The following is a 16,508-nucleotide window of genomic DNA, read 5'->3' as shown; positions in this document are numbered from 1 at the left end:
TACGACAGCTTTGCTACGTGGTAGAAGTTAAATCTGGTCTAAAACACCAAACCAGGAGTCGTATTCTCGGTTCTTTCACTCACCCCAAGACTCCAGAAGTCCTTGAAGTTCACTCTTTCCTGCGACTTAAGCTGAAATGTGGACGTACTGCTCCAGATAAACAGCCTGCTGCAGCTCAGATGCAGAGTCTCTCTGCCACTGATTGTCCGGGTTGTTCCGTGAGCTCGCGCCTTGTGCGGATGTCACCAGCAACGTCAGGAGACTTCATTTAAACCTCGCTGGCTTTTTATGCATTCACTCACCTCCATTCAAAAGCAGCCTCACTCCGTTGAAGCACAGAGAAATAATATCCTTGCTGAAAGCCACTCTAAGCTTTGCTAAATAAAAGAATAAGTGGCTTTATTAAAGTTGAGCCGGTGCGGGGGGCGTGGCCTCCGCGGTGACAGCTGCGTGGGCGGAGCTTCAAAGCAGGAAGAGTCCCGCGCACCGCGTGGCTTCGCTGTCAGATGTAAACAAAGCAGCAGTCCGTCGAAGTGCGGCTAAAATACAAGCCATCGGAACCAAGTTATTGTTGCATAAAGGGATTTTTTAATTCCCTGAACACCAGGTAAGGCTGTCACCTGTTGTCATTCTGACCGCAGCTAATTTTTCCTTCTATGCTCTACAAGTCCGCTAACCAGCGGATGTTTGGTGCGTAACTTCCAGCTTCAGTCCCACCTGTTTACAGTCTGTCCCCTCTCCCTTTATTACAGCTTAACTCTTGCGTCATAAACAAACTCATTTTAATTATTAACACAGTCTTAATACTGTGCAATGTTTTGAGGAAGACGGCTTGAAAAAGAGTAAACAATTTGTTTGATTAGCAAAGTTGACCCTTGCCCAGTCACATGATCCTCATTTCAGGGAAACGGACAACAGTCTACATGCATCAGACCTTTATTTAATAGGAGGAAAACAAGAACAATGAAGTTTCTGGACCTTTTTGGGGGCCTAAAATCGGTCGTGATCGGAATGATTCACGTTAAAGCTTTACCAGGTACGTTAACATCATATTATCTCCTCAAATGTTAACTGTAAAGCATGTGGTCCACCGTGTAAAATGTTGGTCGACTAACTTTTGAAAACAATAAACAAATACTGCAACGTGTCTAAAGATGTTGCTGCAGAAAAAACTGTCGTTTTCACATGAGCAGATTGTCAGCAGAACCTACAATCAAAGTCTGAAGCTCTGAAACAGAAAGCAAGTAAATGACTGATTATAGTTTTGAGTTTTAAGTTCTTATAACTTGTGCTGCACTTTGGTTAACACTCTTTTTGTGTGTGTTTGTTTTTTGTTGTTTATCTTTTTAATGTTTTATAAGTACATTTGACTGTGGAGAGCACATGGAGAACGCTATCCCCATTGCGCCATCTTTAGGGTAACATCTTTGGATGGAGGCAGTTCATTCACTGGACAAACAAGGTTTGTCATTGTTGGAGGAAATCTCACTGAGATTAGAGTCTACAGCCAGTGGTGATTCCGTATCTCCACTATGTTGGACCAAACTCAATTCTCCAAGATGACACTGGCCTCTTCTGAGTGGGGTTTATTTGAGACTAGCTCCAGAGGATGGATGACCTACCTGTAGTCCTGACCCAGTGAACATGCATGGGATTATCTTAAGGTGCTGTTGGTACTAAAGTGACTAAACCCAACCACATTAGTTGACTGGTCCCAGATGCTGGCTGAAGAATGTGAGGCCATCTTACAGCAGTGACAAGCTACCAAGCTGGTGGATGGGTCAGGTTGTATATGGTTGTATATGGTTCTTTCACATGATACTGAGGCTCCTGTTGGTTAAATTAAGTCAATGTAAAATTTCCAATATGTGTTTTTTATCCATGCACAACAGCAAATGATAGACAACAACAGAATCAGCTGTTTGGCAGAGGAAATTGGGCAAGGAACGTCCCACACACTCAACTCTGCTGCTCAGCCCACAAAGGCAGTTTTCTTCCTAATGTGTCTTCATTTACATGGGAAATAAGCAGACTTTCCAACTGTATATGATTTATTACCGAGAAGGATTGCTACAACAAAGAAAAATCCAAACAACACTCATGTACTGACTATTTCTGCTAAATTTATTCATATAATTTTGTGGTAGTATCTGTAAGTGTCAGTAAACCTGTGTGTTTTGGGCAAAATCTTTTTAAAGTTATTAGATAATCACTTTTATACTCATTTTCAGTTTCATGGTAAAATCTCTTATACAAACATATCTAAACTGCCATGGAGGGAAGGTGAAAAGTGGAATAAGGTGAAATATACAAAGTATGGTGACAAGGTTGTAACTGCTGCTGTAAGATGTGAAGCTTCTCCATCTGAATAAATCCCTCTGCTTCCTACTCAGTTGGAGCTGTTCTTTGCTAAATTTACAACTGTACATAACTAAGTTTTTTTTTCCACCTCAGGTACTCCGTTGAGTTGTTTGAAAATATCCCAAATCACTGAAGAAGCGTGCCGTGAGGCAGAAGTCCATCGCAATGCAGGAGTTGTAAGTAACTGCTTATCACTTGTATTTTATGTACAGCTGACAGTCAGTAACTATGACCTCTGTTCACTTTGTTCAGGATGGTCTGATCATTGAAAACATGCATGATGTTCCTTACTCATTCTGCATTGGTCCTGAGGTGTGTGCCTGTATGACTGCAGTCTGCACTGCTGTGAGAAGTGTCTGTCCATCTCTGCCGCTTGGAGTCCAAATACTGTCTGCTGCCAACCAGCAGGCGCTCGCTGTAGCTCTGGCTTCAGGTACGATCAGTGTGCATTAGCTTACATCTGCAAACAAAGGTTCAGTTTGCTGTACCAGTGGAAAACACCGGTATTTGTTTAGTCTTCACTGAGTTCCTGCATAAGATCTGAGCAAAGTTCAGCCAAACAAACCTCCACTTGAAGTATGTGTATCAGTTATGTATCGCATGTAACTGTGCGGCTCCAGGCCTAAATTTCATCCGGGCGGAGGGTTTCATCTTTTCTCATGTGGCGGATGAGGGCCTCCTGAACGCCTGTGCTGGGGACTTATTGAGATATCGCAAACATATTGGGGCTGACCATGTCCAGATCTTTACCGACATCAAAAAGAAACACAGGTGAGATCACCATCTGTAGTGCTGGATTTGTGGAGCAACTCTGATTAGGATGCAGCCAGTTAGAAGAGGAAACAATAAATCTATTTCCAAACTGGTGAAAGATGTATGAGAGGAAATGGAGTCCATTGATGTGTGGAGAGAAACAGAATCTCTCATTGAAACCCTCTGCCTGCTCGACTTATTCTTTATGTGGAAAGAGAATACGGATCAAATGCAAGAATACCAAATAGGAGAGGCAGATGGTCACAGTGTCATTTATTTTAAGACTTTATTGTAGATTAAAAACAACAATAAGGATTGTTTTACATCCCTGCATTCAACCAGTCGTTGAATAAATCAGACTTACATACACAATATATGCAAAGTCTATCAATCTGAGACAAACTGGTTCTAAATATTATTGAATAATTTCAGAAAAATGTTCATCAAATCAAAACTGAATAGATTTTGAAAACTACCTACAAAGTACAGTATGATAAACGATTCTCTGAATCGGGAGGAATCTGTGCGCAGGGGAAAAGGTGAGGGTCAAACTGGTGCTGGTGATCTTGGGACCCTCAAACAGGACTATATTAAAACAGACATGAATCTGTACCAGCAATCACAGCATGAACCGAGCAAAACTGCCAGAATGTTCAGTAACCTTGAAGAAAAGCTCACCCCACTGTGTATAACCACAACATGCCGTTTTCTGATATAATTAACTACCAAAGTAAATGAAAATAGTTCCTGAACTATGAATTGATCATGAAAGGTTTTGGTTCAACAACATTTTATATTTAAATGTTGCTCATCATTGTGCTGTTCACATAAGACCAAGAGGACGCCTAAAACATGAAAAGCTGTTATAACTTTGATATTTTATATTGCAGCGTACTCACCGCTGTTTTTAGATTTTGTCTCGGTAAAGAGTTTAGGATAAAGGAATGACCATCACGTGGTTCTACTTGAATATGAACTTAATACATTTTCTGCACATTTTACTCCAAACTTGAGTATCCCTAACTTTTTGTGAGCAGTTTGTGGGAACACAGAGATCAATTTAAGGAAAGACCAAGTTAATCTACCAATTTACAGCAAATAAGAAACAAAAGAGAGAATATTACACACATGTGAAGGATTTTTGAGAATAACGACTCAGAAGATGGAACCCAAAATGAATCAGAAACCTCAGGATCAGGTATAAGTTTTATTTACAACGACCGAGTCTGGGAAGCAGGCAGTCGGTTCTTTAATTGAATTCAAATTATCCTTCCTTGAAGATTTCCACAAAGAATGCTGTTGAAGACAGTAGGAAGGTTAGCAGAGTGGCACACAGGGAAAGTCCAGGAGGAACACAAATAATCTCATCAGGGTAATTCCAAAATCCAAATCCGAATAACGGTCCAAGATCCAATACACTAAGAAGAGCCATGAGGAGGAGAAATCAGGCAAATGCTGGGGCAGGCAGATACTCATAGCTAAGGAAAAGGGGTAAGAATCCACAGAGAACAGGTATTTGGTTTATCAGGGCTGGAGATGAACAGAGAAACTCTGGCAATCGGCAGTCCTGGGCTTGCTGCTTTGATAAAGAGGGGCAAAGGTGGAAGGCATCGAGACTTCCGGTATGGCTTTAATGGAGTAGGCGCGTGGGGAGCGAGCTCCGGCAAAATTCATACTTTTTCATCCTTTAAACCCCGCACAAACAAGTCTTTTGAGTCCGTCGGTAACTTAAAGAATTTCATTCTTCATTAAAGCCAGGATTGAGCGAGACCTTGTCGAAATGTCTAGAAAAAACTGTCAAAAAGGACGCCGCTAGTGCTGGTAGCACTACGACTAGCACTAGCTTAACCATTGATGCTATATCCGCTCTGCTTCAAAAACACTGTGAAGAACTGTCTGCAGAGTTTAAGGTGTCACTCACCGGGATTGAGACCAAGTTGGACCAAACAAAACTTCTGGTGGATGACCACGGCCAACGCATATCCTCTCTTGAATTAGCTGCAGATGACCTTAGGCAACGAGTTCAAGAGCTTGAAAATGCCTGCTCTTTTCTTCGAGAGGAGAACACCGCACTCAAAGCTAAGGTGGTCGACCTGGAGAATCGCAGCAGACGGTCAAATATACGCATTATTGGCCTACCTGAATCTACAGAGAATGGTCCACCGACTCAGTTCTTTTCCCAGCTACTCCAAGAAATGTTCGGGAAAGACGTTCGGGAAAGGCCATCATCATCTTGCCTGCATCAGTACCAGATGAAGGATCTCATCATCAGAGAAGCAACAAATTCGCATTGTCGAGGATTACAGCGCTGAAGTGATGAACCAACGAGTGCAATACAAGGACCTTATGGCAGTGCTTTACCACAGGGGCTTTAAGCCGGCTTTGATCTATCCATCTCCGTATAACGCTGACGAGTGGAGCCAGGAAATGGATCAGCTCGGTGAGTGAAGCGCAAAAGTTTATTGATGACCATCCTTCTCAACAACACGACCCAGCGTAACTGGAGAGATGTCTGACACGCCTGACGCCTTTTGCTTTAGCCCCTCTTTACTGGATTTGGCCGTGTCTCGTGTTGTCAGCTCCACTGTAGGTGATTTATATTGTTCATCATTTTCACTAATATTGGAGACAAATCTTCATTTATTTTAATGATGTATTAATATTTTGTTGTACTCTCTTTCCACTGAGTATTGTTTATTTTTGCATGCCCTAAAAACGAAGGGAGAGAAAAAGAAAAAGAAATGGGGGAAAAGAAAAAAAAACTTAATTCCATGAAATTGTCCATTGCATTAGCAATTCGGATTTTCTTTCTTTTTGAAGGACTGCTTGCTGGCTTATTTAATTTCTTTACCTGGTGCTTTATATAGCCTTACGTTTGGGGTTATCATTCAAATTTACTTGTAAGCCAGAGCTATAGCTTTCATGGTTTAGATTTCGTGTAATACATGGAAGGCAAATTACGGAGATGTCCTTTTCTTTTTTCTTTCTTATTATCTTTTTTTTTTTTTTTACAGAGCTTGTTGCTTTATTTTATTTGTCTTCATTGCAGCTGTCTTGTTATTGGGGGGGGGGGGGGGGGGGGGTTGCTGTGGGAGGGATTGTCACTGTTAAAAGCATTGTGACAGCCTACACCTTTAGTAAAAGTGCTGGACATTTTACTTATCTGTGCTTCTTACCAGGTTTCCTGTAGTTTTCCATTCATTCATGGTGATCAATGAATGGCCTTAACTTTGTAAGCTGGAATGTGAAGGGATTCAATCACCCTGTAAAACGAAAGAAAGTTTTTTCACACTTAAAACATCTTAAAACCAAAATTGCTTTTTTACAAGAGACCCATATTCGCAAATCAGACTCATGTCGCCTGTTGCGCTGGTCTGGGCAATGTTTTAATTCTTCATTCCAGGCCAAATCTCGGGGGGTTTCAATACTCATTGACCAAGATATTCAATTCAAACCTCATGATGTAATATCAGATAATTATGGTCGATATGTAATAGTTTCAGGCAGATTATACAATACGTTAGTGGTCCTGGTTAATGTATACGCCCCCAATGTAGATGATGCAAATTTTTTCAACCGGTTATTTTCTTTACTACCAGATTTAAATACTTACAATCTTATTCTTGGGGGTGATCTCAATGGCGTTTTAACTCAACTCTGTTGTCAGATGTGGAGTTTGTTAAGTTTATAGAGGACGAAATTACTTTCTTTCTTAATACCAACATTAGTACGGATATCTCATATCTTACCTTGTGAGACACACTTAAAGCCTATCTGCGTGGGCAGATTATTGCTTAAACTACTCGCATGAAATGTAAATCAGTTCAGGAACAAAATGAACTTATTTGCAGAATAGGAGAAATAGACAAACAGTATGCCCAGACAAAATGCCCTGACTTGTATAAAAAAAAGAGTTGAGCTGAAAACTACATTTGATTTGCTTACCACCTACCGGACTGAACAGTTGCTTCTTAAAAAGTAAGACTATGTTTTACACTTATGGGGATAAGTCAGATAAACTACTAGCTAATCAATTAAGGGGTTTGAAATCAAAGCAGGCTATTTTGAAGATACAGCTGAGTAATGGGGAGATCACTACTGACCCCCTTAAATTAAATAAAGCTTTCAAGGAGTTCTTTATGAGACTTTATGCCTCAGAGTCCTGTGTGAACCCAAATGCAATCAATGATTTTCTTAACAACCTAAATTTTCCTAAGCTTTGTGAAGACTCAGCTAAAAAACTGGAAAAGCCAATCTCACATTTAGAAACTTCTAAGGCCATGTCTTCAATGCAGCCCAATAAGTGTCCCGTGCCTGATGGATTTCCATCAGAATTTTTTAAGAAATTCTCTCATTCGCTCTCGCCATTGCTCTCCTCAGTCCTGTTGGAATGTTGTAAGTTGTGCCAACTACCTCATTTTTTTCTGAGGCATGTATCACACTAATTGCAAAGAAAGGCAAAGACCCAACTAATTGTGCTTCATATAGGCCCATATCTCTTCTCAACACGGATGAAAAATTTTTTGGCAAAAGTATTAGCTCATAGACTGGAAAACCTCCTTCCCACCATCATATCCAAAGACCAAACTGGTTTCATTAAAAATAGGCAGTCCTACTATAACATCAGAAGGCTTTTTGACATTGTCTACACTGCTCAAGAGGATGGGCCAGAATTTGTTGTCTCTGTCGATGCGGAGAAAGCGTTCGAACGGCCGTACTTATTCGCCGTGCTGAATATGTCTGGGGTCCTCATTTATCTTATGGATCAAATTACTTTACTCTCACCCCACTGCCATGATCTGTACCAATTCCCAACGATCAAAGTCTTTCAATCTACACCGTGGAACCCGCCAAGGCTGCCCCCTGAGCCCCATGCTCTTCAATTTAGCCATAGAGCTTCTTGCTATAGCTCTTCGCTCTTGCAATGATTTGTCAGGTGTTTGGAGAGAGGGTGTGGAGCACAAGGTCTCTCTATATGCAGATGACCTTCTGCTTTACATTTCCAACCCAACAGAATCACTTCCTCCTGCTCTAAAAATACTAAGTCACGTCGGTTCTCTTTCAGGCTACAAGCTGAATATTAGCAAGAGTGAGCTCTTTCCTATAAATGATAAAGCAAGGGCTCTTGATTTCTCCAATTTAAATTTTATGGTTGAACATACGAAGTTTTTTATATCTCGGGATTACGGTTACTAAAAAAATACAAAGACCTGTTCAAAGAAAATCTAGTTCCCCTTTTAAACCAGACCAAGCAACTGATATTACAATGGTCGCCCATATCTGTGTCTTTAATGGGCCGCGCAAATTCTGTTAAAATGGTCATTCTCCCGAAATTCCTGTATCTTTTTCAATCATTGCCAATTTTTATTTCTCATGCCTTTTTTCAACAACTAGACTCAATCATATCCTCCTACCTATGGCTTGGCAAGCGACCACGCCTTTCCAAAACCCATCTTCAAAAATCTAAAATCAGTGGGGGTCTTGCTCTACCAAACTTTCGTTACTATTACTGGGCGGCCCATTTGAGATGTCTGGTTCATTGGTCCTACTATTATGACCAACCTGAACGTCCTGACTGGGTTGAGTTGGAGCTTTCCTCTCACAATTTTTCCCCTTTGGTGTGTCTGGGCTCCGCCCTAACTTTACCTTCTATTACTCTTTTTGATAATCCTGTAAATAAACACTTTGAAAATCTGGAGTCAATTTAGGAAGCAGTTTGGCTTTGTTAACTTTTCAACCATAAGCCCTGTTCTAAATCAGCTATTTAAGCCTTCTATAATGGATATAGGCTTTCAGAGATGGCATCAAGCAGGTATCACCCAATTCAAACATTTGTTCAAAGATGGTATTACGTTGTCTTTTACAGAACTAAAAGAGAAATTTAATCTTTCAAAATCTGACTTTTTTCGCTATCTTCAGATAAGACATTTTGTAACATCACAACTCTCTGAATCTTTAGTTTCACCACAAACAATTGCACTCGACAAAATCTTATCTTTCAAGCCATCCAAGGGCCTAATTTCCAAGCTGTATACTCTGATCTGTGAACCTAACAGCCCTTCAGAGGACAAATTTAAAAGAGCCTGGGAACAGGACTTAGGTATCGTTATATCAGATGAAGTTTGGGCTGATGCACTTAAACTAGTCTACTCATCCTCCTTTTGTGCCCGCCATCAACTGACTCACTTTAAAATTGTGCATAGGGCACACATCTCTAAGGCCAAACTGTCTTCTATGTATCCTGATGTTAGCCCACTGTGCACCAGATGTAGTTTGATGGAGGCCTCCCTCAGCCACATGTTCTGGTCCTGCCCACACTTGGGCACTTTTTGGAGGACTGTTTTTAGCACATTATCTCAGTTGGTGCATTTCAGATTGGAAGTAAACCCCATAGTAGCCCTTTTTGGGGTCTTTGAAAACAAAGTGCTTCCAAAAAGCATTCTTTGGCTTTTGCCTTACTTTTGGCACGCCGTGCTATCCTACTGAAATGGAAGGATGCCTGCCCTCCCTCCCATACACAGTGGCTGCAGGACGTTATGTCTTGCCTAAAATAAATAAAAAAAAATTAAGTGTTCGTTAAAACAAACTCCTGGTGCCTTTGAGGATACGTGGGGCCACTTCTTGTGTGCATTTCCAGCTCTGTGATCATAAAGTAGTAGTATAGCTGCATGCGACCAAACCCAGGTCCTGGTTTGAATGCATTACTCTGGTAGTGACGGGGTGGGTGGGATATTGTTGTAGTTTTTAAAAAAACATTTTTTTATTTATTTTATTTATTTTTTAATGGTATGATTTTTTTTGTTTGTTTTGTTTTGTATAAATTTGATACATTGCTACATTATAATGTACGATGCCTCTGTTGGAGACTCTCACGTCAATCTTTTATTTGTTGTTACTGTGAACTGACAGATTATGTAAAAAGCTTTCCTGTTGAAAACCAATAAAAATATTTTTGATTTAAAAGGTGGAAGGCATCAGCAAATCAGAGTTGAGGAAGGATGCCTTCAGAGACCGCTGGGAAAAACCATCCACAGATGAAAACCATGACAGAGTCCAGTTCCACTGTTGTATATATTGATGTTATACTAATCATATGGTGGTTCTATGGTATGTTGGCTAAATTTCTGCTCACAAATATTCAGATCAGGTGTGTGTTGGGCAAACGAAGATCCCATAGTGCACACAGAAGATGTGGATCAAAAGCCAGTAGCAGTATGTACCTTAGAAAAAAGGAACCCCACAGAGAAACAGCTACAGTTGGAAAAGGAGCATGCAAGATCTAGAGGTCTACTATGGGCTCAGTATGAAGTCATACATACTTTGCAGCTGTAAATGGATAGTTTACAGCTACAAATAGTTTTGGAGTTTATATTTGTAAATCAAGTTTGTAAACGCCTGCGATGGACTGGCGAGCTGTCCAGGGTGTACCCTGCCTGTCGCCCAAAGCTGGCTGGGATAGGCTCCAGCTTCCCCGCGACCCTGAATTGGATTAAGCGGTTTAGAAAATGAATGAATGAATGAATGAAAGTTTGTAAACGTGCAGAAAGGGATTTTTGTAAAAAAATATTTGCATTTGTGGAAGTTCTTCTGCAAACATCCTGTCAAGAGACAGGAAGCACAAAACTGTGTGCAAGACGTTGAAGTTGCAGATACACATTTTGTCCTTTTCTTCATGCATCTATCAGATTGCATGGTGAATAATCAAATTGTCCGGTCAGAGAGCAGCCAGCTTTCTGCACACACATTGATAACTGTATAATCAATGTGCATTTGGTTTTGTTAAGGCTATATACCCAAGATGTAATAACAAGACAGTAATCAATACCATATATACATTCTGTTTATACATTGGATCATTATTTTATAAATGCATTTATCTTATAAAATGTGTGATTACACTGTACTGCCTTGTGATGTCTCATGAGAGAGTGAAAGTAACGTTTTGTGGGATTGCTGCGTGGGACTGATCAGGACCCGTCATGCTCCAGGCACAGATAAAAACATGTCTGGAGGAATTTTGGCCACTGACAGCCACCGTCTATTCCCATCATTGACATGTCACTGTTCACCTGTCAGTGGGTCTGCTCCATTTAACGCCCTGGTGACTTGGTTGGCTTCAAGCTAGGTGGGAGGAGTTTTCTCTCCATTTCAAACACGCCATCAGACAGGGCATCAGCTGGCGGACCTGCTCAGATCCGCCTGCTTGTTTGGCAAGATGGTCAGTTTAACCACATGGGTGGAACAGACAAATCAGAGTCAGCTTGCAGATAAGCTCAGAACATGTTCCAACCTGATAGATAATGCTGGGGTGTGGCCTTTGTTTAAGTTTGGAAGATAACTTTGCATTAATATGATTCATTAATGTAATTCATACTAATTCATAATGTAATATAATATAATTAATGTAATTATATAATTATAATGTAAAATAATTCATTAAAATCATTCATTCATTCATTAACATGAGTCAGTTTGTTAAATGGTGCGGTGACAATCATCTCATATTAAATAGCAGCAAAACAAAAGAGATGATTGATGACTTCAGGAGGAAGAAGAATAAACAAAGCACTGTTTCCATCCTGGGAGAGGAGGTGGAGGTGGTGGAGGAATACAAGTATCTTGGAGTTCAGCTGGACAACAAACTGGACTGGAAATGCAACACTGACTACATCTACAAGAAAGGTCAGAGCAGACTGTACTTCTTAAGGAAGCTGAGATGGTTTAACGTCTGCACCAAGATGTTGCATATCTTCTATAAGTCTGTTGTGGAGAGTGCAGTCAGCTTTGCAGCATCTGCTGGGGTAGTAGCATCAGAACCAGAGACTTGAAGAGAATCAACAAACTGATCCAGAAAGCTGCTTCTGTGCTTGGAGTAACTCTGGAGCCGCTGGAGCTGATTGTCCAAAGAAGAATGCTGCACAAGCTGATGAAGATGATGGAGGATTCTTCACACCCTCTCCACAACACAGTGATGAAACAACAAAGTGTGTTCAGTGAGAGGCTTCTTCAGGTCCGATGTAAGACTGAAAGATACAGAAGATCATTCCTGCCAGCAGCCAGCAGCCTCCGGAACAAGACCTCCTCTAGTTAATTATATAATACAATATTGTATTTCCCTTTGGGGGTTAATAAAGTATTTTTCATTTCATTTAATTTCATCCCTAAAACAACTTGTGCTGTTTTTTTTTAAATTTTCAGCTCCAGGCAGCAAAGTTGCGTTCCAGTCCAAATAACTGTCCTTATTTGTCCTCAAATGGACACTGTTGCACTTTGCAGATGATAGCCTGAAAGAAATGTGGACAAAATGACAGCTTTATTATTAAGTTTGTTATTTTGTGATCAGCTTCACCCTGAAAGATCCATGCCTGTTATTCTGGCAAAGCCTCATTCCACTGCTTTGCCTCCATTTAAGCAGCAAACTCCTCCTCTGCAGCTCATCATCACTTCTTTCAGTTTCATCATCTGGCTGATGGTAAAGGAGAAGAGCCAGTAGTTCTCTAACACTGTACCTTTTATTTTAGACGCTTTGCCACAGCTGGTGTTTTAATATGCAAAGTAAACACAATGCAATGTACTGTTTGTCCGTCTTTCCAGTTCTCATGCCTTGACATCAGATGTGACCATTGAAGAGACGGCTCGCGCTGCTGAGTTCTTCCTCTCAGATGGACTCATCATCACAGGAGCAGCCACTGGAGAGCAGGCAGACCCACATGAGCTCAGAGGTACTCCCACAAAAACCCACACTTTATTACATCATACACAAACAAGCAGATCTTCACAAAGAGCAGCAGCTGTCTCCTGCAGCATGCATGACATTCAACTGCATGTCAGATGGGACATCAGCTCATTGAGTGGCCTAACCAGGATGTACGGCAAAGGCATCAGCATATCCTTCATAGGTATCACCTGAAAGGTAACATAGCAGCTCAACAGGACTTCAGCAGTCAATAAGTAACTTTGTCATCAGAGGATGAGGATTTAATGTTAGACATCAAGAGCAAATGGAGTAACATGAGAGCTGAAAGCATATGGCTGTCAGTTGCCGTCAAGAAAAACCATCATCACGAGACTGGAGACTGATGATGCTGTAGGCAGGCTGAACACTGCTGTGTCTCACCACACATTCACAGACAGAGCAACAACAGAGTCGTATCTAGCGACTCTGTCAAAGTCTCTGTCAAAATCATGACTTTAGAACCAAAACCATGACGAAGAGACAAACCAATGAGAAACACAGCTACCTAAATACTTTCTGAAGTTTTAGCTTCAGTAAACTCTCCGTCAGACGGTGTTGTCCCCATCTCAGACTAATAAATGCCTGTGTCCTGCTAAATTATTTTTCACAGGTAAAGAGCCAAAAATGCCCCTAAAAGGTCACAAGACAGAAGACATGTACAGTCAGAGACAAGATCAGGACATACCTTCATTTCCTCATCAAGCTCATCATTTTACTAAAAAAGCTAGTGAAGCATAAACGTGTCGACCAATGAGCTGCTGCGTGTTGGAGGCCCATGCCCGTGGAGCCAGATGTGGTTGATAAGGAGTCCTCCTCTGAAGCAGAAGACCATATTCATTTGCTGTACCTGGGAGTCTCAGATAAGTCAGCCAATTATGGAGTTTCAGAAAGACAACAGAATACAATCAAATCCTCTTTTGAGTGATTTGTTCTTTAACTGTTTCTGAAAAATTGGTATATTTTGTGACCAGATGATTTATTACATCCTCACCTGAGAGAGAGCCCACTATGACTCCCAGTAGGGGTGGGAAAATGGAATCGAAAAATCGGGAATCGGGATTTTTTTTCTTCACAATTTTAAAATCGATTTTTTTTTTTTTCAAATAAATAAAATTAATCCAGTATAAAATTTTTGTCATTTTCATTTGTTTTATTGATCTTTTTACTTGTCTTCTTGGGCATTATAGTAGCAGAATGATGATCTGGCTACTGTGTTGTTTTTTCCTAACTGAAATCAAGTAAAGTTACTAGCAAAAATAAGTTTTATTTAAAAAAATTTGTTTTTAATCTACAAAAATCATCAATATTGAAGATTTTTGAGAATCGCAATTTAAATCGAATTGGCACCCAAAAAATCGGAATCATATCGAATCGGGACAAAAGCTTATCGTCACGGCCCGAACTCCCAGCTCCTGCTGAAATGCTTCACAGGCCAAAACATCCGAGAAGGTTGGGATAGTCTGCACATGTGGCGTGACGAGGCTGGACTGTTGTATAAGGCTCTACAATACTGTCCAAACGATTTACAAAGGTCCATGAGAACGGCTCTTTGTAGCCGAAAGCATCCAGATAGGCAGTCCTCACTCTGCAAACGTCTGCCAGATTTTTTCTGTGATTCTAATCACTGCATGTCTTTTCTCAGTTTCAGTAAAGTTTCCAGATCTGTATCTAACTCGAAGTGGTGAATTGATATCAACTTGCAGCTGCTGTTTGTCAAATCAAATCAAATTTTATTTATGAAACAAGAAAACACGAAGCAGCACAGTGTTGCTTGTCCAGCTTTCCACAAACCAAACCTCAGGCTCCCATCTCTAACTGAATATACATATAAAATTATTAATGTAAATAAACATCCAAGAGCAACTTTCATCGTGGCAGCCAGCCCACCAGTGACCAACCTCAGTGCAGGCCTGACTCCACAACACCCTCATTCACTACACTATTTAATAATCAGTAAAACCAAAAATGTGCATATATAAAATAATGCAAAAGAAAAAAGAAAAGACTACAGCAAAAAGCAGTTTTCCAGTCACAAGCTGAGACGGGCCTGTTCTTAAAAACACGAGACGCCTCTGCAGCGCTGAGGCAGGTTGTTGCACAGACGAGGGCTGTAGGGATGGAACGCGGCCCTCGTTCTGACTGTAGGAGCCATTAAAAGGCCAGTATCAGAGGTCGTCAGGGTCCACGGGGCTCATCATTTACTGGTCAGATAAATGACAAGGTTCCAGACCATTAAGAAGTTTTAAATACTAAAAAAGCATTCAAATCTTTCTGTTTGCTTTTGCAGTAGTGTCCCAGTCGGTGAAAATCCCGGTGCTGATCGGTTCTGGAGTAACATACGACAATGTGGAACACTACATCAGTGCAAATGGAATGATTATTGGCTCTCATTTTAAGCATGGTGGCTACTGGGCCAACACAGTCGACCCAGACAGAGTGAGGAGGTTTATGGAGAAGATCCGGAAGCTTCGCGAATAACAAGGACTGTTGAAGTACGCCTGTGCAGTCCTATTAAAATACCTGCTGCCACCAGCTTAAAAAAACACATTTATTCATGTTTTTTGTGAATTTTATACACACACAGAAATATTCATCTTAATATTTCTTTGTTTTCACAGAGTATCATCACTGGACATGTCCATGCACTCGGCGGGCAGACGCAACGCTGAGCTGCAAACTTATTTCAAGCAAAGGAAAATACAAACAATCCATTCTAATATGAGTAACAAACATGTATCATTGGTAATGAAGGTCCCCAGACATCACAAACTGCATCATTAAAATGGTTTCCACGTTCAGCATTTAAAACAACTTTTGCCATTTTTTACATATATTTATCTTCTTGTAAGGATTTCAGTATGTATAGACGGACTGTGAGTTGTGGTTAAGATGACACTTTAGGGTTTCCAGTGGTTTGGTATGCTGCCTGTATTCAAGTTTTAAAACAGTTCTGTCCTTTCATTGCCTGATCATTATATGGCACTGGGGATGCCTTGCTTTGGTGGGGATGCAGAGCTGAGTGAAGAATTCAGTGCAGCTTCCTGGGTACTGCTGGAGGTTGTTAAATGAAAAGGAAAAGCCTGATCAGTAGTAGTATAGGCACTAGCAGGGCTGCTTGAAGTGGGCACAACGTTTTCCTCCCTGAGGGAATCGTGAGGTTCGGTCTGTAGAGGGATCTCTGAGCAGCCAGTATGTGGTCGGTACCAGGATATGTGCCACTTCACTGCCACTGGCATGAAAACAGCATGAGCAGATGACACATAACCACAGATGCTGCCAACCAGCTCTGTGGCTAGTGGAAGACCCTTCTGCAAGGGCTTGGATGGTCCATGTTCCTAAAAAGGCTGGTTTTGGCTTCAAACTTGAGGTTCCAGTTACAGTATTAAGGTTAAAGAGGAATAAAACAACCTGCTTAACAACAAGGCTAAAATGTTTTAAAGATTACTGGTTCTAGTGCATTTCCAGATCCGCTTCCGAAGAAGTGTGAGGAGAGAATGGCAGATGTTGAAGACAAGGATAGTCACCCTAAAGCCATCAAAGTCTGGTTTAGTCTCACAGAGCAAAGGACTCCTGGGCTGACTGCTGTCTGACACCAGGATTTCAACATTTTGAGCCCAGCAGGCAGAGCCGAGAAGAAGTCAAAGAACTGTGAAGAAGG

General features: G+C 41.0%; 1 protein-coding gene across 4 annotated transcripts; it reads left to right on the top strand.

Annotated features, from left to right (window-relative positions):
• Nucleotides 1–474: 474 nt before the first annotated feature.
• LOC306759261 (uncharacterized protein F13E9.13, mitochondrial) lies at nucleotides 475–15,610 on the top strand. Of its 4 annotated transcripts, none has more exons than XM_079244841.1 (8): nucleotides 475–607; nucleotides 904–1,036; nucleotides 2,455–2,537; nucleotides 2,614–2,794; nucleotides 2,982–3,132; nucleotides 12,709–12,836; nucleotides 15,248–15,342; nucleotides 15,469–15,610. In XM_079244841.1, the coding sequence occupies exons 2-8, from the start codon at nucleotides 964–966 to the stop codon at nucleotides 15,517–15,519; spliced, it is 762 nt and encodes a 253-aa protein (XP_079100967.1). In that variant the 5' UTR covers nucleotides 475–607; nucleotides 904–963; the 3' UTR covers nucleotides 15,520–15,610. The 4 variants fall into 4 exon arrangements, with proteins under 4 accessions (XP_079100967.1, XP_079100965.1, XP_079100968.1 ...); XM_079244839.1 differs by having other exon boundaries at nucleotides 15,138–15,342; nucleotides 15,469–15,607; XM_079244840.1 differs by lacking the exons at nucleotides 475–607; nucleotides 904–1,036 and adding exons at nucleotides 1,199–1,244; nucleotides 1,362–1,462 and having other exon boundaries at nucleotides 15,138–15,342; nucleotides 15,469–15,607.
• The last annotated feature ends 898 nt before the right edge of the window (nucleotides 15,611–16,508 follow it).

Source organism: Telmatherina bonti (genome assembly GCF_933228915.1).
Source record: "Telmatherina bonti genome assembly, chromosome: 1".
Lineage (NCBI taxonomy): Eukaryota > Metazoa > Chordata > Actinopteri > Atheriniformes > Telmatherinidae > Telmatherina > Telmatherina bonti.
This window is presented reverse-complemented; position numbering and strand designations above follow the sequence as displayed.